This window comes from Branchiostoma floridae, chromosome 5 (genome assembly GCF_000003815.2).
Source record: "Branchiostoma floridae strain S238N-H82 chromosome 5, Bfl_VNyyK, whole genome shotgun sequence".
Taxonomy (NCBI): Eukaryota; Metazoa; Chordata; class Leptocardii; order Amphioxiformes; family Branchiostomatidae; genus Branchiostoma; species Branchiostoma floridae.
In genome coordinates this window covers 9,783,065-9,806,384 of record NC_049983.1, presented here as the reverse complement: position 1 = coordinate 9,806,384, position 23,320 = coordinate 9,783,065, and the positions used below count along the sequence as shown (strand labels likewise).

The 23,320-nt window shown below is 38.8% G+C and overlaps 2 protein-coding genes and 1 long non-coding RNA gene across 3 annotated transcripts; 2 read left to right on the top strand and 1 right to left on the bottom strand.

Annotated features, from left to right (window-relative positions):
- The first annotated feature begins 296 nt into the window (after window positions 1-296).
- On the top strand, window positions 297-2,278 carry LOC118416785. The gene is made up of 4 exons (XR_004831261.1): window positions 297-392; window positions 668-729; window positions 1,069-1,177; window positions 1,412-2,278. It is a non-coding gene; the product is annotated as an uncharacterized LOC118416785 (long non-coding RNA).
- A 2,123-nt stretch (window positions 2,279-4,401) lies between these two features.
- Window positions 4,402-8,284, bottom strand: LOC118416150. Its single transcript, XM_035821227.1, has 6 exons — window positions 8,081-8,284; window positions 7,089-7,175; window positions 6,852-6,910; window positions 5,439-5,545; window positions 4,945-5,018; window positions 4,402-4,408 (listed from the first exon to the last, which is right to left on the bottom strand). Exons 1-6 carry the CDS (start codon window positions 8,257-8,259, stop codon window positions 4,402-4,404), a joined length of 513 nt encoding a protein of 170 aa, XP_035677120.1. The 5' UTR covers window positions 8,260-8,284.
- A 5,476-nt stretch (window positions 8,285-13,760) lies between these two features.
- On the top strand, window positions 13,761-22,667 carry LOC118416784 (neuronal acetylcholine receptor subunit alpha-10-like). The gene is made up of 8 exons (XM_035822029.1): window positions 13,761-13,845; window positions 14,498-14,637; window positions 15,343-15,387; window positions 15,621-15,730; window positions 15,949-16,090; window positions 16,648-16,785; window positions 17,271-17,532; window positions 21,366-22,667. Exons 1-8 carry the CDS (start codon window positions 13,776-13,778, stop codon window positions 21,854-21,856), a joined length of 1,398 nt encoding a protein of 465 aa, XP_035677922.1. The 5' UTR covers window positions 13,761-13,775; the 3' UTR covers window positions 21,857-22,667.
- Window positions 22,668-23,320: the final 653 nt, after the last annotated feature.

The following is a 23,320-nucleotide window of genomic DNA, read 5'->3' as shown; positions in this document are numbered from 1 at the left end:
ACGTCTCCTTGTAAATGACAATTCATGAAGACTTATCATTGTTTATGTTGGTATTTTCTTTAATAAAGATATTGTACTGATTTTTTCATAAATTCGAGTTAATTATTACCAACGTGTACGATTCCCTTTGCCATTTAGTGTGTGGTTATGTGTTAGGAGGCAAAGTTCAAGGTCAATTTTGGGACCCCTGGTATGTGATCTTGGGACTGCAGCAGAACTTCCTGTTTTTGTATCATTTGCTATGGACATGTTATGGTCTTCTTAATTCATGTTTGGTTGTACTGGTATTTACAGAGTGGCAAAATCGACACCAACAAACACAGAGGAAAAAGACAAAGAAAAGTCTAAAACTCAGCCTGTGATCATCGCGAATGCCTGGACTGACAGCAAGGGTATGTCACAACATGCAGTTTCTCATACACTACCGGTAAAGATTAATATGTCTGTAAACAAGTGTTTGAAGGATCAAAAGATTGTAGTTTTGTTGAAAGACGATAGACGGCGCTGGTGACCGAGGATGGTACTGGAAGCTCTTGTAGTTACAGTCAATTCAATTCACACTTTTTCTTTTGTTACATAGAGTTTTCTTTTCTTTAACGGCGACTCTGCTGCAATAACTCAAGCAACAAACCTCCATTTTATATTCAAACTATCTTCCCTGTCACAGAACTCAAGAACACAAGACTAAATACGCCAGTGAAGAATGCAAGACAAAATACTCCGGAGAAGGTGAGTACAATCAGCAACAGTGCCAAATCAAGGCAATGAGGTATTAGATAACTTTCTGTCATTGAATTTGAACCGAATCATTGCATTGTGTAGAACTGCATAATTTAGTCCCACTGCAATTGGTAAAAAAAAGGTGCTCTAGTCCAGATTTAAACAAGGGAACCACGTGTAATAAGAAAGAAAGCTATATATTTCGATAAAGGTCAGAAAGGGGAATAAAGTTATACAAAGTAACAGCTTGTCAAGCTACTGTGTTGATCTGCAAAACTGTATACGTTGCGCAAAGTTTGATTTTTTTTATATGTCGACTGTTCTTAATATTGATGTCATCTTTCATAGAACACCCAAAAAGTGCCTAACAGCCGTGAGAGAAAAAGCCCCACAACTTCCCTTACGTCGGAGGACAGAAGGAGTAACAGTTATTTTGATGGAGTCGCTACAGATACAGGTAGATTCTGTCATTTCATTGGTAATCGGGCCATCGGGGGGAAAAGGGACATTTGTTAAGGCCATCAAGCAGTTTTCTTTGGAACTGCAGGGGCGTTTCAATTGCAGATTTTGACTCGGCTATTCAATAAAACCTCATTGTTAGCATTAATATAAAGCAGTGCTGACGTAATATATCTAAACAGTTGATTATTTTGTCTAACGACTTTCCTATATATCTTTATCTTCCCTACAGCTTCTGGGCGACGGTACCTGTACAACTCACTGACTGGACACAGAAAGTGGCTGAAACCCAACCAACCCAGCACGCTTTCGCCCATTATTAATTAATAGACGGCTTTATCAAATGTAAAATAATGTGTTTAGGATATGTACAAATCCTATGCAATACCAACGTGTAAACAACAAAACTGTATATATAAGATGTACAAAATAATCTTATATTTTTATATTGCTGGCTTGAAAAAAGACAATAAGGCCTGGAAAATAGCCTTAGTATTTTTATCATCCTGCTGTTATTTCTAAAACACTGATTCCATGTTTGTGGTTTTTCAGACATTTTTGTGACGTTCATGAGCAATATATGACATTGTGAAACAATGTTTTTTTTCACATTTGCAACGGTTAGCCCTGGGGTTTTCGCTTTGGCCGACTAGTATACTTTGTAACTTTGTAAACAATACAGAATGCTCATAAAACTTACGCGAGATATGGAGGGGGGGTATAACCGAACTAAATAAAGAATGAAGCGACAATCATTGTTGTTGTGTTTTTAATTGTATGGGCTCATATAATGTTAACAATATCACGGTATATAAACAATGTCATGGTAATATTTAGCTTATTACATTGTATTCTTGATGCTGGCGTATTTGATGTGGAGTATATGACACACAATGTGATGTTTACACAAATCTGACCTTCCATGTGATTGCCTGATTGACGTTGTAGTAAATGATTTCTGTAAGGGATGTCCTTGTAGCTCGACTAACTGGTAGCAGCATCATAGTTGACCTCCCAATTCCAATTCATTGGTAACTGGGGGACTGGTTCAAATCCCGGGAAGGGCATTTTGGTTAGGGCTGCACTCTTTTTTCGGAGGGGGCGTAAAATGGGGCCACGTGTTTGCGCAGGTTTCTTGAACATGATAAAAGGGCTAGCACGTGTAACCCCCTCTGTGTAAAAATACGATGTACTTGCTATTGAGACAGCAAGGAAACATTCTGACCTATGGCAACTACAAGGTGAACAACAAAGGAGTTGTCTTAACTCATAAACAGGACTGGTCCTTTGATTTTAGTAAAAGAGGTGAAGTTTACAATAACGTCAGAATGACAGGGTTGATAATTACAGAATGTTAAGAAGATAATTTAAACATTGGCACAGTAAACTAGTGTGAAAAAAATCAATGAAACAAGTTGCATATTACGTCGCCCACCGTCACCAGTCGGCATTTATTGGCTTTTAACTGACATTTTCGTGAACTAGAGTCGTGAAGTAATACATTAAATAAATGGAGAAGAACCTTTATTGTACGTTTCTGCTTTCAGAAGCCAGAATTATAACGTTCTAAGTAGTCATGAATAATGTAAGTGCAATTACCAAGGTTGTAAGCTAGGGCATCCTATCTCACTACATGCAACTACAAACTTAAGTCTAATCTATGCTAGTATCTACAGGTTGATCCTCTTCATAAAACATTGTAAATGTTAGGGCTAATGGAGCTTAAGATACATGGTCTATCTAATTGCAGAATGAATGTACATTTTTCTGTGCTATTTAGATAATACAAACATGGGAACGTATATTGTACACAATTGAAAAGTGTGTCCCTCTTATGAGTAGCCAACGATATCTAGATTTCATAACGAAAGAAGTTCAGAGGGACTTCATGCTCGCACTAATTCTGGGTTGCCTTGAGGATATGAAATCAAATCAGTATGTCATTAGTCTATTCACAAGACATAGATGAAAAAGGTGAAACACGAGTTGGCTTTAAACACGTTTTGACTTCAAACTAGTTCGCCTTCCTGTTCATCATATACCGTTTCAAACTCATGAACCCACGGGACCACCAATATATATTCAGTATATGTAAGGATGGCACACAGAAGAACAATAAAATGCAGGGCCAGTAGCCACACCTGTCAAAGGGAGGAAAAGGACAAATGGCATCTGAATAAAACATGTATAAACACATGATCTATGATATTTTTGCAAGAACAACTATTCTTAATTAATACCTAATATGTATATCTTGAATATTAGGCTTCAAGAATAATTCTTGATTCTATATATATGTTATTTCTATTCTTAACTGTCATTATCCACAATCCACTAAAGCATATAGCTGATCGTTTGGACTTTGTTGTTCTTTTTACCCTTTCATATCAGCTTCGTTTCTCTCTCTTTTCAGTGTCAAGAATGAATTTTGTTCACTGCTCTGCTCACTGTTATACGTTATAATACCTTTCTCGGTGGTTTGTTTTGCTGAAGTTTTGTTGTTAGTGGTTACCTTTCTAACTCGTCCATCTGAATCAATTGGGCAGTGTTGTACCAATAGAAAGGGAGGACGAGAACCCGGATGTACAGATGCAAGGTCAATGACCCTACCCACAAGGCCATGAACCCCGGGGCATCACGGGAAACACCCAGTGTCTGTAGTATGAACCTGAAATTAGAGAAAGGTCACGGGTGTGCTTTTGGATGTTTACCTCCATAAAAAATGGAGGTATAGTTTTTGGTGTGTCTGTCTGTGTGTCTGTGTGTCCGCATAATTAATTTGTGGTCAGCATAACTTAAGAACCTCTGGATGGATTGTAATGATATTTGGTATGTGGGTAGGTGTTTGGAAGACAAAGGTCAAGGTCGACTTTGGGCCCCCTGGTGTGTGACCTTGGTACTGTAGCAGAACTTCGATTTTTTGTATCTTTTGATCTGGACAGGTCTTGATTTGTTGGTGGCAGGTAGCTTGTGATACAAGAAAGAAGTGATGTATGTTTGGGCCCTCTAGAGGCTTGTTTTAATCGTTTTCAAGATTCTTTAGCCTGCAATGAATTTGAATGAATGACAGGTTTATTCGTTCAAAACAATAAAAACGTACAAGCTTCTGATAGCAGCCCAAGGGCTGAATTGGTGGGCTTGTTAACAGTTAAAAATGGCTTAAAAACTGTTCCAACTATATACATATGTACAATCAATAATCACATCATTACGCAGACTTATTTACAAACTGGGAAGGTAGAAACACATAGTTCATACAATGTCGTCATTGAGTAGTGAGACCATATAGTATATTGGACTTTTCCTTAAACGAGAGGTGTTGGCTCTGGGGACCTGCAGTTTGTTGGCTGAACGTGTATTTCTGCCAGTAATCTCCTTACGACAGGGAGGGAACCAGTCCCTGTAGGTCGGGGATCTATACAGTGAACGAGCATAAGAACTGCATAGGTCATGACGTCTCTGAGACAGTGATGTGAGGGAGAGTTCAGTCAGTGCCGAGCTGTAGCAGGTATAGTTCTGTCCGAGGATTTTTTGACTGAAATGGTCTGGAATTCATGAATTATTTTCCAGATTCATTGGCTCAGATGCGACCTAATAAAATTCCTTTGTGTACATTTCACTCTACAATCCGATGCAGTCAAACAAAGTCATTTTCTATAAATACACTCAATCAACAGGTCGGTTCAGTAAGATCTAGATAACTCTTCTGAGAACGTTTGATAACATTTCGGATGCTGGCTTGAATGGGTCGGAAATGTGACTTACCGTAACCTGAGAGGCATTGCTGTTAGATCCATCCTGTGATGAAACACCACCGGATACGGGTCAATGCCGTACACCTGGAAGACAAAAATATGAAAAATCAGACATACATCTACATGAATGCACACAACCAACTCTATTTCATCTAGTCAACATTTCGGTGACCGTTTGTCACCTTCCTCGGGATTTCTTCTACTTCCCACTACAGCCAGGTGTCGCTGCTGCAATGTCAAGAATGCGATCCGAAACGTGACTGAGTTCATATCCCCTCTCGTCATGGTTCATGACTGGATAAGTTGCGACAGCGACACCTAGTTGCAGTGCGAATCCTTGAAGAAGGCGACAGAGGGTCACCTAAACGTTGGCTGGTGAAAAAAATGGCTGTGTACAAAGCACTTTGTTATAGTACCCGATATAACTATTCCCGGACATAGGTACATGCAATATCGTCCTTGACCTTGGTGTAGTGATGATGTATATAACGATGTGGAACTTACAAGTGACATCAGCTCTCCCAACACCGTAATGGCGTGATGAGAAACTCCCATAAAAGTCATGGCTGTTCTAGGCCCAGTCACTGGAACACTAACGCTGATTACAAGGTCTGTAAGAATTAAGAGGAGAAATTGTCAGCAATGTACTCCGAGAAGCCAACTTAATCTTGTACATGTAAGTAGTGTTCTTCTTATATGTATTAAAGGTACTACGCAATATGTCCCGTTTAGATACGCCAAATAGACAAGTCAAAGAGAATATAAATCATGCAAAATCAGAATCTTAATCAAAATTAATGAGAACGTACTAAAAAGGTTAGGATAAGACTTTTGTTGGGATAAGAATTTCATACTTTGGACAACCTCTGTTATTTGGATGGAGAAGATGATCATCTGCTATAATTCATGCAAATGAGAGACTTTTGTGTGTAATGAATGAATGAATGAAGACCTTTATTGCACATTTTTGCCACACCGGGCTAAGTACATGTCACAACAAGACATGTTGCAAAGATACAGTTCACAGATACAAAATGAGACTATGTTGGATAAATTCAACTTCTCCTCGCTTTTCTGTTATAGTGGAGATAAAAGAGCAGATATGTTTTATGATCGATGGTTTGTCTAGTTGCATTAGAAATATGAATTTTTCTACAGAACTTAGGTGTATGAAATAAGGAAATTGGTTTTGTATAACCTTATGCAGTTCATTTCTCTTTACGGTATACAATCTAAACTCTAATACAAAAATTGCGTTCGTCCTCTATTCTACCGAAATTACAGTATTTGCATAGTCTTTGTTCCAGAGGGGTGCGAGTATGCCTTCCAGTTTCAATATGAAGTTTATGGCAGCTAATCCTTTGTCGTGTGACAGCATTCCTGTCCCTCACATTTTCATTACTTAGATATTTTTCTTCATTGTATGTAGTTTTGAATAATATATATGATCTCAACTTATTTCTGGTAGCTCCGCCTTTGTTGTCATTATGTATATCTTTCAAAAACGTTTGAAAGTATATGTCTTTTAACCGCTGACCAATAGAATTAACAATCTGAACTGTGTTTGTTCAATGTGGGATAGGACAATGCCACAAGTATGCATACCCGCACTCCTCTAAGGACTTACGCACTCCTGACGCACAACATTTATTACCAGATTTGTCCAACTCTAACTGGCAGGAGAAAGCGTCTGCTTAATGGATGACAATCATTTATGATACGCCACTAATAAGGCTTAACATCATTTGGCAAAGGTATTGGAACTCTAGCTTGTTATGATGCACAGAAAAGCGAGAAGAGTGGGGGGAACTGGTTGCAAGTCCTCCAGTGGTGCCCTAACGGTCATATAATTAGACTAAATGATAGATTAGATGAGATGTTTGGATATCTAATATTACTTGATAAATATTATTCTACCTGCAAAAAGATAACCCAGGTTGAAGGCAGACGTATGTCGCACTACGGGTATGTCCTTGCTGCAAACAAATAAACAATCAATCAATCAATCAATCAATCAACACAGGTAATTCATGGCAGCTTGACCTTCGACCTGAAACTAGATTCTTTGGGTGGTGTTTATCCATGTCTTAAACAAAACATTATGTCCAATTAAACAGCCGCGCAGTAAATTATTAATTAGGATAGGATATATACCTGACCATGTCCAAAGACAGGTTCCCAAAGAAACTGACGTAACAGGCGAGCATGCCGACTATTGCCGAGGATACACCGACCGCTGCACTGGAAATGTAAAGAAACATAATGATGATTGTATTGTTACAATATTATTGTTTTCCCCGTAGGGGAATATATATAAGTTTTGATGTTGTGTTCATTTTCTGTCTTCTTTTTCCTTTCCTCTGCCAATAGTCAATCAAAGCTTAGGTTGGATATTAGCTGTTATTTGCATACTCTTTCCCACATGGGCTAAATGCAGTGATTCGATAGTATTACATGGAATACTAGATACTATTACAAGTAGTGTTACAAGCTAGCAGTTGGATAAACAAAACACCTGGAGCTATGCTATCACTATAACTATTGTTTACATACCTCTTCTCTCTTCTTAAAACAAGTTTGTACGAACTCACTGTTTTTGTTGTGCAGTGTTGTCTGTGGCTGTCATTTTACATACAAACAGTTCGTCTTTGGTTAGCTGTTTACATCGGGTGTAGATATTGAGAGCACCACTAAAAGGATCACGAATATCATTGTATATAGGACACTACTAGAAAATGGACTTCATTTTCTATACGGTTGGAATTACAAAGTGTACAGAGTCTTTCATTCGGAGTAGTCCGGTGGTATCTTTCCACTCAATTTGTTGGGGATCACTGATTCTTAATCTAGTCATGGCTCGGCATTGGTTGAAATTGTGTATATTTAGGTACTGTTCTCTTTGAGTCTTTCGTATGCATGTTTGATTTTTTGTAACAGTTTTTTTACTCGCACATAACACTATATAGGGCGAGCCTAATGGTGTAGGATTGTGTGTGAGCTTGATAAAATAGATGCAAATGAAATATACAACTAGAAATCTATACATGCATATTTACATGGTACGTGTACAGATAAAGTCAAATATACACTAGAGAGATAGGTATATCAGACGGATACTATAGATAGATACCCCTGACAGTACTTACTTATATCTGACATCAGTCTGCTTGTTCGTGCCCAAAGTGCGGTACCCCGGTGACACCCATGAGAACAGCCGTCCGGAACAGAAGAACACCACAGCAAACACTCCGGCTCCACTGGTACAGGCCAGGAGATGGGTCCAACATAACGGAGGAGTTGTCAACATGCGGCAAGCAGCACTCATTGTCAGGGTCACGATAATTAACGCAAAACTAGGAGAAGGGTTTGGATCAATCTTGGAACGGCTCTGCTTTACCTAGAGTGGCTAGCGCAGTTCTCGACTACCAAAATGAGTGGGAATGATGTTCCCACACATGTCGGTATTGGAGATTAATGCCTCTGTTTTAACTGGATCGTTTTAGCTGTTTTAAGTCGGTGTCGTAACCACACAGGGATTAGCTTTCTAGTATTCTATGCTGCTCAAACACATGTGAGTGCAGATTATGATGGTTATAACAACAGAACCGCAATCTTTTACTTGTTGACATCTGGCGGAAAAACTATCCCCAGAGCAAACAATTCACCTGGACAAGGAAGAATCCCTATCCAGTGTCCACCAGAATAGACTTTTGGCTTATTCAAAAATCTTTGGTTGACCACGTTTTACAGTGCACCATCAAACCATCCATCAAATCCGATCATAAAGCTATCTTTCTAAAAATACGATTAAACAAAGAAAAGCGCGGACCAGGACTATGGCGCTTAAATACCGCATATCTTTCCGATCAGGATTACATGGATGGCGTCAAAAATTCTATATTAGATGTTAATTTGGAATACAAGAACACGACTATTTCTAAACAGCTCCTATGGGAACTTATCAAAAAACGAATCAAGGAATTCTCAACTGGCTTCTGTAAACAGAAAGCCATTCAAATGAAAGGAAATCTTATCTACTTAGAAAAAAGATTATTGGAATTAGATCAGAAAATAGACGAAAACCTGAATGAGACAACTCTAAACGAATATACCACTGTAACTAGAAAGGCCGACATTTGCTTGAGAGCAAATACAGCATATTTCAGCCATCTCCCTCATGCAACAATAGGTCTTGAGGTCGTTGACCCCTTTGGCCTTTGGAAAATGACCCAAAAAATTCCCAAATATATCATTTTAAAGTGTTCCATGCCAAAAATTATACATGGGTCATTTGGATAAATATCTAGAGCACCCCTTTACCAAATTTCGGGTCATTTGGTTGTAAAACGAGGGAACAGGAGCCAAAAATGTCAAATTTTTGTCTAAAAATGGCCATAAAATTGCAATATTAAGCATTATGTTGTACTGTATGGACAAACTGTTATTGAATTCATGTGCATAAAATTGAAGGGCACTTTTATACCAAATTTCAGGTCATTCGGTTGTAAAACGACGGTACAGGAGGCAAAAATGTCCTTTTTTTGTCAAAAAATGGCCAAAAATCACAAAATTAAGCATTTTGTTGTACCGTATACCAAAACTGTTATTAAATCTGGGTGGGCATATGATCAGGGCACCTCTGTACCAAATTTCATGTCATTCAGCTGTAATACCAGGGTACAGGAGCCCAAAATATACATAAAAATTGACAAAAACCTCAATAAAATCATTTCAAAGGCAGATATGAAAAAAATGAAAAAAACACCTGAGGGTATTGACTTACTCTACCTTTGTGCCAAATTTCAAGTCAATCGGTTAAAAAACGGCGGAGTTGATTCGATTTGAAGATTTGGCAGGAGAAAGAAAGAAAGAAAGAAACATTACGAATACAATATATTTCACCATACCTATGGTATGGCTGAAATATAAAAACTGAGATTGAGGAAATCTACCAGTCAAAAGCCAGAGGTGCACAAATTAGAGCACGGGCAGAATGGACTGAGAAGGGAGAAAAATCTCTCTCTTATTTTCTCAACCTTGAAAAATGGCAAGCTGCAAACAATAATATTACAAAACTGAGTGATGGAGACACTGATGTAACAGACCAGGGGAAAATCTTACAGTTAGAAAAATCATTCTATGAACGTCTATATACCAGCGACTGTTCAGTCTCTGACAGGGAAATTGATATGTTCCTAGAGACTGTTGAGCTAGAATCCAGCCTTTCCGAACATAAAAAATTGATTCTTGAGAAACCTCTAGAAAAGGAGGAATATTTTGAGGCCTTGCAAGCTATGAAAACAAATAGATCCCCAAGAACGGACGGACTTCCCGCCGAATTCTATCTTACTTTCTGGAACAGTATTGGAGACTTTGTTTTTGATGCTCTCAAAGAATCTATGGAAAAGGGATGTATGTCTCCGTCTCAAAAAAGAGCAGTCCTTAAACTTATCTTTAAGAAGGGAGACAGAAAAGATCTCGCTAACTGGAGACCCATTAGTCTCCTTAATACTGATTATAAGTTGTTGGCAGCTGCTCTGGCGAAAAGACTCCAAGCAGCTCTACCCAACCTTATTTCACACGACCAAACAGCGTATTTGAAAAACAGATTTATCGGTCAGAATGTCCGTGTTATACATGATGTTATATATTACTGCAACCATTATAACATTCCTGGAGCCATTATTTGCCTCGACTTTCAAAAGGCTTTTGATATGGTGAACTGGAACTTCATGCTCAAAACCCTTCAGAAATTTGGCTTTGGACCAAATTTTATTTCCTTGGTGAAAATGATGTATACAGATATTGAATGTTGTTTGACTAACTTCGGCTGGAAGACAGCCTTTTTCAAACTGCAGCGTGGCATCCGGCAGGGCTGTCCACTCTCTGCTCTTTTATTTAATTTAGTTGTAGAAATACTGGCACTTAAAATTCGACATACCGATTTAATTAAAGGAATCAAGGTCAAGGTTCACGATCTTGAGTATGAAGTAAAGATCAGTCAAGTTGCTGACGATACTACACTTACACTGTCGGATGACCTTTCAATACAAACTGCCCTTAACATTGTAGATAAGTTTAGTAAAGTCGCAGGACCCAGATTGAACCTTAAAAAGTGCGAAGCACTATGGATAGGGTCCTTCCAACACCGCAGAGACAAACCCTTTGGTATCACATGGCCGGGGACACCTATCAAGTCTCTGGGACTATACTTCAGCCTTTCAGAAGAACTATGCGAAACCTTAAATTGGGACAAACGGATAAATAAAATTGAAAATATGTTTCGAAGGTGGCAGAAACGCAAATTAACTTTATATGGAAAATGTTATGTTATAAAAACTTTAGCCCTGTCTCAAATTATCTACAACATGTTTATGATTCCAACCCCAGAATGGGTACTTAAGAAAACTCAGAAATTAACCTTCTCATTTCTTTGGGACAACAAACCTGACAAAATAAAGCGTACAGCACTATATTCCAGTTATACCGACGGGGGAATCAAAATGACAGACATATATTCCAAGTGTAAAAGCTTACAAGCGTCATGGGTAAAGAGATTGCTACAGACAAATCAAGATAACATAAGACGATGGCAAGTAATACCCTTACACTTTATTGAAAAACTCGGAAAATACTGTAATATTTTTAGATGTAACTTTAATGTTAAAAGAAATGCCCCACCCCTGACACAACTACCACCCTTTTATAGGGAGGTAGTCATGGCCTGGCAGGAACTTGGAGGGGGGAGGAGGGATCTTGCAAAAATTAATGATGATAGAATTTGGTCAAATAAAAATTTTAAGAGAAAAGTTTGCAAGGAGGATTACATGATTTGGATTAATTTTTGTAAAATACCAGTAGTAAAACTCAGTAGTAAATATTTGTATTCTCTTTGTCTCGCCAAAACCCTAACAAAACCTTCTTCTCAAGCTTATTGGGATAGCATATTTCCTAACTTAAATTGGACGAATATATGGAGATCTCACACCCTGAAGTTAAAAGAGAATAAGTTGAAAGAGTTTAACTTTAAATTATTGCACAAAATCCTCCCTTGCAGATTCTTACTTCATAAATGGAAAATAGTAGACACCTCTGGGACTATCTACAGCCCTAAATGTGCGATCTGTAACCAAGACGAAAATTATTCACATATGTTCTTTGAGTGTGTAAGGTTAAGAGGCTATTGGGACGAAGTTAAACACTTGCTTTCCCAATCTGGCATTAACATAGCCATCAATACTACAGCTTCTGTACTTTTTGGAGGTAACTTTTATGTTACTCTTGCAAAATACGCCATATCGTGGATCAGATATAAAGACAACAAGGAGTTACTTAGAAACCACAATGTATTGTATTTATTTACAGCTCTCACTCAAGATGTGCAAACTTGTAAAATCATTGAGTAGAGAAACTGTGTACAACAAAATGTTTATTTGCTACTTGCTTTGTTAAGCAATTTACGTGGCTTGTGTGTAAGTTCTATACTGTATGAACCACCTTGGTTCTGGGCTAGACAATAAGCTATATGTATCCAGCCACTACTTCATGTACGGACGTTAGATTTGTAACAATCATAATGTACTGCTGTTGGACCCGAATAAAGTCATATTGACAAAAAAAAAAAAAAAAAAAACAGAACCGCTAAGAAAACATAATTCTATGTATGTTCTGTATGAAGCTAGAAACGAACGAAACGTTAATGTTACCTACAGGAACGAAATGGGTGCTTACCAGACTGATACTAAGGCTAGGAGACCTGGAGTTGACGATTCCACTTCAAGGTCTCAGAACACAGTATTTTATAATATTGTGCACCACAGTACTAGCAAAGGCCGTAGTTATTCTTCCGTGCACAACAGCGAGGTGGAAACTGTGGTGAACGGTAGAGGAATGCATCACTGTTAATACTGTATAAGTTGGATTACGTTGCTTCTTCGGCCGGCAGGAATTTGCGCCTCGACTCTGTTACCGGCACTTCCTGTGCGTCGTCTGCAGTTCCATGACCTCCGCTGGGGGTAAAATCAAAGTGGCTTTTCGATAGGAAAACGAGCAGGCAAATTTATGCTCATTTTTAGATATTTTGTAGGCTGCGTCCTGCACTTCAACATATCAAATACTTGTAATTATTTCTGCACCCTGCTATAATTTTTTGGGGCGCCAAACCTCTTCACTTTGGGTTCAGTAACCATGTAAATCCCCATAGGCGAAAAACTGTGTACTGGAACCACAAGAAAATGCGACTGCCCCCCTCCCCACACCTCTCACCCTAAAAGACTCGGGCGTGGTTTCGAAGTCACTCAAGTCCATCCCTTGAAAAGGGTACTTGGATACGTCCCCTAAACGTCTGCTATAGCTGCAAGGGAATCCTACACATCAACAGTTAAATTAAACGAATGCAGCAGGAGGCATACTTGGCCTTGTGGTTAGGGGTGCATCTGATGACTCAGAACTTGGAGGTACTAAATATGACCTTACGGTTCCCGGATAAGTATGTGCCCTCGGGAAAGGCATTTTACACCAATTTCAACAACAGGGGCTTCAGGTTGCATCAACGTAATCTAAACTTGTCTTATCCTTGTTGTCTTTGTCCTCCTCCCCATTTTGCATATCAATAGGATGAACCCGTTCTTCAACTAGATCAGTTGCCCTAGTTAAAGAATAGATGTCCTGGTTGAAGAACAAGATAAACCTGTTCTTCAACTATCTACAGCATGTCAATTCATTAGGATATAAGATCTGTCACCAACAGGATTTCTCCATTGCCATTGAAGGAAAGCAACGGATGTGGTATTAAACACCTGGCCGTTTCCAAAATCATATCCATTTTACCTGTACTTTAGGATGGCCAGTATGACTATGAGGACCTTTGTAGGCTTTTTGCTTCTTATGATACTACTGACGTTGATGCCAGGTATGTACACAACACCCGAGTTCATTTACTGCATAAAGAATTGAGGGAGTTAAAATATTGTTTATATTTGGTGCGAGCGGTTGCCCCTAACTAAGATACGGTGAGACAATTGTTGGCAGACTTGTCCTTTATGTATAGTTAAACATGTACTTATTGAGCTTTAGAATACCGGGATCTTTTATTCTTGTCTTGGTCATATCAACATTATTTGTCAATGAGGCAGCTTTTAAATTGTATCAGCAGTTGTCTTCAAACTTATTGTTTACGGAGGACTTCCTTGTGAGCTTCCCTTCATGTTCACGATAAATGCACAGCCATACGGCTTCCCGGTTTGTGTTTTAGTACCACCAACTCCATCCAACTCTTTGTAAAGACAGCCTTGAATGGTTGATGTAAATTTTACACGTTTTGATATTGTTGATTATAAGTAGCGCTACATTTTTCTACGTTTTGTTTGTATATTTGTCTCTGTATCTCACTGAGGGTGCAGCACATTGGCAATTTGACCGAGCGCTCAACGAATTCATCGATAACTAGTTAGAGTCCACGAGCCCATACCTTCGCCAAGTGATTTCAACAATTTAAACTGATGTGTTGTATGTTTCTCATTGATTGTGAAAATAAAAACCTCATTTGAATGCATTATTTTTAGAGTCCATCGCCCAAGATGCGGCTGTGGCCTTGAAGGCATCCCTGTTGACCAACTATGACAAAACTTTGCGGCCGGTCAAGTCAGCGTCTACAGTTGTGAATGTGGACTTCGACGTCTCCCTCAGACAGATTATTGAATTGGTGAGAAAATTTTATTATTATTTCAATAGAAGCTCAATTACTAATGTGGGTTGCATCTTCATGTTTGTGAATGGTTTATCTGGCGTTTTCCGTTGGTACTGTGCGGTTGTGTACGACATAAATCGAGAATTAAAATGCCAATGGTTATACGTAATATTTGGTGAATGCACAGGAGTTACAAAAACGAAGGTCAAGTTTTTTTTTAATGACCGGGCCTCCTAGCACTGCAGCGGAGCCTCACATTTGGACGTCAAATTTTCCTCAAATGTCCTGTCCATGATTTTTTAGTGGTGAATACAGGGAGTAGATGGTGTAAGTTTTGCCCCCCTAGCGGGTTGTTTTGACCTCCAGTGGGCGTTTTTATTTCCATCTTTAGAAGGCAATAACTCGAGCACGGGTTGATGAACTTGTCTTGTTTGTTAGTTTGTAATGTAAATACATTTATGTCTACCAACTGAACTTATCATCTAGCTTCAGCTTTCAATATCTCGTGTTATGAATTTGCTACATACCAGATAAAATTCAATTTGCATAATTTATCCTAGAATTCTATAGATCTATAATCCCCCCTCCAACTAAATCTACAATAGGACAGGACTATCAACGATTTCTAAGGTCACAGAAATTGGCATTCGTCATAATTTGACGAAGACATTTCTATGTCTATATGTCTATATTTATTCTATATTCATTTGTCCTTTTCAGTCAGAAAAAGATCAGATATTCCGAATCAACCTCTGGCTGCGTGTGGTAAGTATTACTGACGGCTCATAATCACTAAAATAGGGATATTCATTATTCATTATTTTTTGCCATTATTATTGTAGCAGTGTGTACTTGATATTGATTCATTAATTCCAGCGACATTCAGTATACAGGACTGAAATATCCATGTGCGTGCAATTTTAGCATTTGTCTTCCAACACAAACACCTTTATAATTATTGCTATAATCATTACTATTACCATCATAATGTATTACAGTACTGGAATGATGAATACCTGACGTGGAACGCCTCAGAACACGGCGGTGTGGACTCATTGAGCATCCATTCTTCTGACATATGGAAGCCTGACATCTTTCTCTTCAACAAGTGGGTAGAACTGAAGTTTTGATGAAATGACGATGGCACTTTACACTACAATTGTTGCAAAATTAACACCATTGATATTCAACTGTATCGATGCACAATAAGTTAATTTTTCATTGGTACTACTATTGTTTTATTTTTCATCTCAATTCTTTTTACGAAAGTCATCGAGTTATTTTTGTTGCGTGCAAAAATCTTCTTCCTTTTATTGGCCATGACAGCATAGGCGAAGAGACGTATGGTAACATAGAAGCCATCACTGACGTCACAGTGACCAGTACAGGACGAGTGACGCACCTCCAGCCCACCATCTTCATCAGCGCATGCCCAGTGGACATTACTAGGTTTCCTTTCGACAAACAGGTAGCTACAAATCTCCGCTTTCTTGGTGATGTTTTTAGGGTGTATGTGCGTGGGGGGGGGGGGCGTGTTGGCATGATCACTTGCTAACATTCATCATGTTTGCTTTCGTGGCAACGGAAACATTGTTTTTGCTCCGTTTCTTCCTCTTCCTTTTCTGCAAACAAACAAGTTTCAATAATGACTTGCACCACACCGCTTTCACGATGGTTACTGATAAAGTATCAGACATCCAGCGATTAAAATGTATAGCAAGTGGCAGGACAGAGCTAGAAGGGCTGGTGATAATATATATATATATATATATATATATATATAATAAAATTAGGGTGTTCGAGTAAAAACAGAACAGGGATAGTTTGGACCATATCTTGTGAATTTAAACACAATATCATGTTTGCAAATACATTGTACGACATTTCTAGTTAAACTTGTATAATTATGGCCTCTACTTAGTCAAATTTGTATAATATATTTCTGACTTTTATTGACGTTTCCAGCGGGAGACGCATTACAGTTTGTTTCCTCGCTCAATATTAGTCGACATTGATTTTTGGCAGGAATGCATTCTTGAGTTTGGGTCTTGGATCTACACTGGAAACAAGCTGAACATGTCCTTTGTAAATCCCGAAGCAGAACGCAGTTATGTAACTCCGAATGTGGAATGGATTCTGAATGGAGCGCCTATGATAAGGAAGGTAAGAGACAGGTACACATCATGTTCAACATGGGCTAAATGCATTACGTTAGATACCAAGGAAATGGTAAGAAGGCTACCTAACGATGTGCTTTGTCGACATGTACATTCTACATGCTTCTTCTCAATAAGTTACATCAGGTACGTTGTTGAATAATACAGTCCTTTACGTTTGGGACCGCATTGTAAATACTCACATTAACTATTTAATAACCTCAATGGTGCTATAATACACCATATGACTCTACTACTAACTATGTGTAATATAAATTGAATACTTAACATTTGGGACAGCATTTGTAAGCAGCGACATCTATGCTGCAGTGCAATGTGAACCCGTCAAAATTGCCCCGAGGAAGATGAAAGACTTTAACCGGAACGTCGGTTGAATAGAATACTTGGTTGTGTTCAAAGACCCTTGTTATGGGATACTAAACGAAGACAGAGTTTTTCCATTTTAACGTTGTTGGATGCATGTGTCCACAGGTGGATATATATCCCTGCTGTCCCGAACCCTATGTCACTATCCTCCTTGTCCTACAACTGGAACGTCGGTCCTTCTACTACATGTTTAACATGGTTCTGCCGTGTATAATCCTGATGATTCTTAACGTGTTCGGGTTCTACATCCCCCCGGACAGCGGGGAGCGGCTGGGCTTCTTCATGACCATCCTGCTGGCTCTCGTCGTCTTTCTTCAAGTTTTGTCAGGCTCCTTGCCAAAAACGTCAACGACTACTCCACAGCTGGGTAAGGCTTCTTTCATTTGACGTTTGGCTTTTCTTTTGTTTACTAAGTTGTAGTGCCTAGTAGAGTGGATTCCAAGTCACCGAGAGGGTTTTGAAATAATATTTGTAATAAGTTTGAACTATTCTAAGCAAAAGAACATTTCAGTCACTGAAGTTCTAAATTGTTCAAACAATTGCAAATGAAAGTTTGAACATGTTTGAACCTATCTACATATGTTGGAAACATTGGGAAATTAATGGTACAAATATCTCTTTATTTAGAAAAATTTAGAAACATCTATGTGTTTTTGTTATTGTTGGAACATGTGATCATATGTTCCAACAATTTGCGTCATGTTTTTCCTCCATAAAAACTTTTATTACCCCAATAAACAAAGCTGCTAATATGGGACTTTTGTTTGGGTCTTGTATTTTTAGCTTCGCCAAGAAGCTTATGTTTTTGCCGACTTGGGTCTGTATGTAGGTCAACAGGATATAACTCGAGAAATTGTGGATGGAACTTTTTTATTTTTTGCAGGTGTGTAGCGGTTGTTTAAAGGCATGCCTAGTTCGAAAATGGGTTACCTGGCGTTTTCCTATGGTACATTAGCGAGCTTGGTATTTTTTTTGGTGTTTTTTCGGGAGGCATAAGTCAAAATGTAGCTGGGCGATTTCCACGATATTTGGCAGGTCTGTAGCGGCTGTGGAAAGGATTGCCATGTGCGAGAATGGTTTAGCTACCTTTTACCTATGGTGCTGTAGCTGGCTTTGTATGTAAGTGCGTTTGTCTGTAAGCAAGATAACTCGAGATGTTCTTGATGGATGTTAATGATATTTGGTTGATAGGTAGGGGACACAGAAAGGAAGGTCAAGTTCGATAATGGGCCTCCTGGCAAATTGTTTTGGTACTGCAAGTGAGCATCAAAGTTTGCGCCTAAATTTTCCAGAAGTGCCAGGTTCGTGATTTTTTACTGGTGGATAGCTGTTGGTACTAGGAGTCAATGGTCTAATTTTGGGCCCCCTAGCAGCTTGTTTGGAATTGCAGTGGGTGTTATATTTCGTAACTTTTTAGATGGATAACTCCTGAGGGGATTGATGGATATTTTTTGTTTTTTGGTAGGTAGGTACTTTGGATGATTATCAACATAATGAGATGCAAATTATATAAATCACTCTGTATTTAATATAATTACTTAGGGAAACTTCTATAACGGTTGAAAAATACTTGTGACGGAGTCACCTGAAAGGACTTGAATCGACCCATAGATGTCTAAAAATAGAGAAGAATTAGGTAAAAGGAGCCAGTGGAAGCAGGGGCTCCCTGATAAACAGACGTTGTCTTGGAAGCATGAAATTCTGATTGACCAGGGATGTTACTAGGTCATCCGTGTACTATTCCGCCAGGATGGAGTCTGGTAGAGACTACTGGCTGAAAAATGCCTATAAATGGTCATGGTTCATGTCAGCAAAATACAAAGCCTGACCGTGTCCAACACGTATCTATAAAATTAAGCAATTAAATAGCTTGCTGAATTGATGTCAATACGACGGCACACAGCAAAGGATTCATAGCAGTTGAAATATAACATATCTATATACAAGTGTTGCTTATATCTATATACAGATCAACAATAAAAGCAACACTATATCATGGGAACGGTAAAAATGTAGTAGAGGGAACTTGACGAATATCACTTGATATAAAGATGTAGAGCTAATATCTACGAGACACTTCAGGTGTATTTTCTTATGATGGACTGCAAGGAAACTTGGTGTTCCATGTGCCAGTAACACTACATGGGTCTAAACAAACGAATAAGTACTATGTAAAGTCAGTAATATAACATAATTGAACAATGACGGCTTGTAACACATAGTACTTACATCTGTGAACTAGGTTAAAACAACAAGTGACCAAGTGCTGGGACAAGACAAACCCAACATGTTGAAGAACAGCACTTAGGTCAAAAGGGTCACCGTCAATTATCCACGCATTCCTCAACTCTTAACAGAAATGTCATGTTGTAAGGGAAAGGTCGGCTAGAAAGAACTGACATCATTGCGAGAAATACAAATCGCCAAAGGTGACAGGCGGCTGTCATCGGACAGTCGCAGAAATCATAACCTTGGACTCTGTAAAATACCTCTGACTTAACTCGCGACTGCAAAACTTTACTTTCTATTTTCATGAGATTGAAACAAACGTTCACCAAGGCGGGGGTCGTAGCAATCCTTACATATGGCCCTTAGATGACCCTTGGTGAGTTAAAAAGTTCCGTAAATTGGAAGGAACAACTGTTACAGTGGCCGGGGTTTGGTGAGTGACGAATGCAATTATCGGCGTGACTTCCTGTGGTTTCCAGGTTTCCAAGACCTACCCACATACCAAATATCACTTCAATCCATTCAGCCAGTCTTCAATTTGCTGGTTTCTACATACATACATACATACATACATACATACATACAAACGCTACCCAAAACATAACCAGCTCTCCGAAAGTAATTATGACAACACAAAATAGAACAGTAACCTCATACCTGTACAAATTGTTCTGATTATGCAAAGACATTCATTCACATCGCCAAAACATTTGCTGCATTATGTACACCGACAGAATAGACTAATCTACTCACAATGTTCATAATCCAACCAACCACTACATGATGTGACTAGATAACATATGGACTTATACACATTAATCATTCAAAAAGAACTATCTTCCATAGAAATTGTTTATTTGGCGAAGATATGTGTTCGAGGAACTCTAGTTAGATTTTCTTTCGTAGACACTAGTGGCTCTTTTGTGAAAAGCTGTGAGACAGACACAATTTCCTGTACTTAGCAGGGATGTGTGAATTGCCCTCTTCCCAGCCCACTGACCCGGTTTCATCATTTTGTTTCGCTGTTCGAACATATGATCACATGTGATCACAAATGATGAATCTATGTTGGAACAGTTAAGAAACTAACAGAAATAATGGGTTTGATGTTAGAAATGTTTCTAACATGTATGAACACTATAGAAAATATTTAGAACATCACACAGATGTTATAAATAGTTCTAAACAGTTACTTATCACATTTAGAATGTTAAAAAGATTTTTCAAATGTTGGAACAAAAGGCAAGAAAGACCTTCTTGGTAATGTGGAATCGACTCTAGCACACAAGGCAGCAAGTTTCCTTTTTTTCACTAGCAGCTTATATTTTTGCAGAAATGGCTTACTGGCCCTTATCTTTAGCATGCTCGAAGCATGTACTCAAACAAAGGACCCATTTTCCGAAAGACGGTTGCAGCCCCAACCAAGATGCCATTGCCAGGATTTGAAGATCTTTGAACCAGGGTTTGCCAGTTAATAACTAATTAAACATCAGCTCAGCTGTGAGGCTGCTACTAGTTGATGAGCCACAAGGACATTCCTGTTTTTGCGATTGTGGAACAACGGAAATAGCACTAAATCCAACCCTACTCTAACATCGACTATCATAATTCCACCAGGTGCCATAACGACGCCACCTAAAAAAAACGTTAGTACAGAGGTCTTCCCAAGATTGTCTTGAACACTGAATGTTAAATATCCTAAATGCAATACAATTCAGATATTTATGTGTTGAAACAATCTTGACAAGGCTTCTATAACGGCACCTGGTGGAATTATGCGAATGTATGTTAGTCCTAGTCCTCTCCTTTGATCGCAAGAACAAATCATTCTGTGATCAAATAGAGTGGAACGTAGGGTGGATAAAAGATGGATGCACAAAAATCGAAATGTCGTCTCACGTGTATGTTGATGTATAAAAGATCAAGATGTTTATGTGTTGTTTAAACAAATGTTCTATATTCCACTTCCAGGTCGGTTTTTCGCCAACACCATCGCGCTGGTTGGCTTCTCGTGCCTGGCCTCCATCGTGGTGATCCGCCTGTCCTACAGCGGCCCGGCCTCCCGCCCGCTGCCCCGCTGGCTCCGTCTGCTCCTGCTGCGCTACCTGGCTCGCCTCTTCTGTATGGACACCATCGCGGAGGAGAAACACGAAGATGAGGAGAAAGCAGTCGTCTACAATCCTTTTCACAAGGAAAATCAGACCAACCAGCATAGGAATACGACGAATTTTGAACTAGACGTGTCTCAAAATCTGCGCCACATCCAGCTCAAGCTCGTACGCTGCAGCCGGGAATACTCAGCCCCAGCACGACCGAAGCAAGAGGAGGAGGCAGACCAGGACGAATGGAAGATGGCGGCTCTTGTGTTGGACCGTGCTTTGATGTTTTCTGTTGGCCTGGCATCCATTGTTGTTTGTGTTACACTGCTCCGTAGGAATGGCCAGCATGAGGATCTTTCTTGATCATTACTGATATTAATACTAGGTATGTACTTATAAGTGAATACCACAAAGGTCATTCTCATTATCTGCTTGATTCGCTGTACGAAGTTAATTTTGTAGTTAAAATAGTGTACCGTCTGTCACTTCCTCAGGGTAATGCTAACTGGTTCTACATCGCACTGCAGCTAAGTGTCGCTGCTGCAATATGAACAATGCGGTCCCAAACGTGACTGAATTCATATCCCCTCTCATCACGATTTATAACTGGATTAATTGCAACAGCAAAACCTGGCTGTAGGACGAAATAGGACCAATTAGTATCGACATGAGGAAGGTAACAAACGATCACCTTAACGTCGATCTGTGAAAAATGCTTACGTTTAAAGGAATTTGTATGTATCGATTTACCAAACTGATGAAACTATTCTCTGTATATGTAAACGCTGATAACCAAGCCTGTGAGAACATGGGAAAAATTGTCAGCATTGTACTTTAAGAAGTCAACTTAATCATTCATGGGCATTCAATGTACAGCCTCTTGACAATGGTTCAAAACAATTCAAACAAATAAAATTAACAATTGTACTCGTCAAGAATCTTACGGCACAAACATCCGGGGAAGTAAACAAAAAAGACCGTTGATCTTTCAACCACACCACAGCCATGTGAGAGGGCCCCTATATATAGGCCCTTGCTAGGACAAAAAAAGGATATTTAAATAAGGAATATTACAAGATGGGGTATGTATTTGTAACTGAGAAAGAGAGAAACGTCAATATAGAACATGCAAATGAATACCTTCATGATGTCATTTGCAAACTCAATGAGAAAATACTAAAAGCAGAGCACTTTTGAACGTTTGCAGCTTAATGGTACACTTTTTATATTTTGAGAAAAAATCGCTCTAGACATAGTGGATCATAATAAATGATCTCCAGTGGAGGTCTCCGCGCTCCATTGAAAATTAAAAAAATCATGAGATTTTGTAGTAAATCACACGAATTTTCGAGACACTCTTGGGATCTTTCGACACAATCTCGAGATCTTTCGACACAATCACGAGATCTTTCGACACAATCTCGAGATCTTTCGACACAATCTCGAGATCTTTCGACACAATGATTTTTCAGAAAGTCTCAAGGTTTTTCTTTGAAATGATCTCAAGATTATTTACAGACATCTCAAGACATTGGGACTTTTTCAAAGCAACTTTCAACATGTCTTGAGATGTTTGCAAAGCATCTTACGAAATTTCTTAAACATTTCAAGATCAAATCAAAACAACATCTCAAGATCGAATCAAAACAACATCTCAAGATCAAGTCAAAACAACATCTCAAGATCAAGTCAAAACATCTCAAAATCAAGATCAAGTTTTAACACAAAGTCTCAACATCTATGGTATAAATCTCAAGATTTTTCGATTTTGAACGATGCGTGAAGAGTAATATAGAATCGAACTACCGTGGACCTTTACAAGATTGA

Coding starts and splice junctions, on each gene's coding strand:
- LOC118416150 (XM_035821227.1), bottom strand. CDS start 8,259: ATGAGTGCTGCTTGCCGCATGTTGACAACTCCTCCGTTATGTTGGACC. Junction 6,911..7,088: donor CTGTCTTTGGACATGGTCAG/GTATATATCCTA, acceptor ATTTGTTTGCAG/CAAGGACATACCCGTAGTGC. Junction 5,546..6,851: donor CCTGGGTTATCTTTTTGCAG/GTAGAATAATAT, acceptor TAATTCTTACAG/ACCTTGTAATCAGCGTTAGT.
- LOC118416784 (XM_035822029.1), top strand. CDS start 13,776: ATGGCCAGTATGACTATGAGGACCTTTGTAGGCTTTTTGCTTCTTATG. Junction 15,388..15,620: donor TCAACCTCTGGCTGCGTGTG/GTAAGTATTACT, acceptor AATGTATTACAG/TACTGGAATGATGAATACCT. Junction 17,533..21,365: donor AACGACTACTCCACAGCTGG/GTAAGGCTTCTT, acceptor TTCCACTTCCAG/GTCGGTTTTTCGCCAACACC.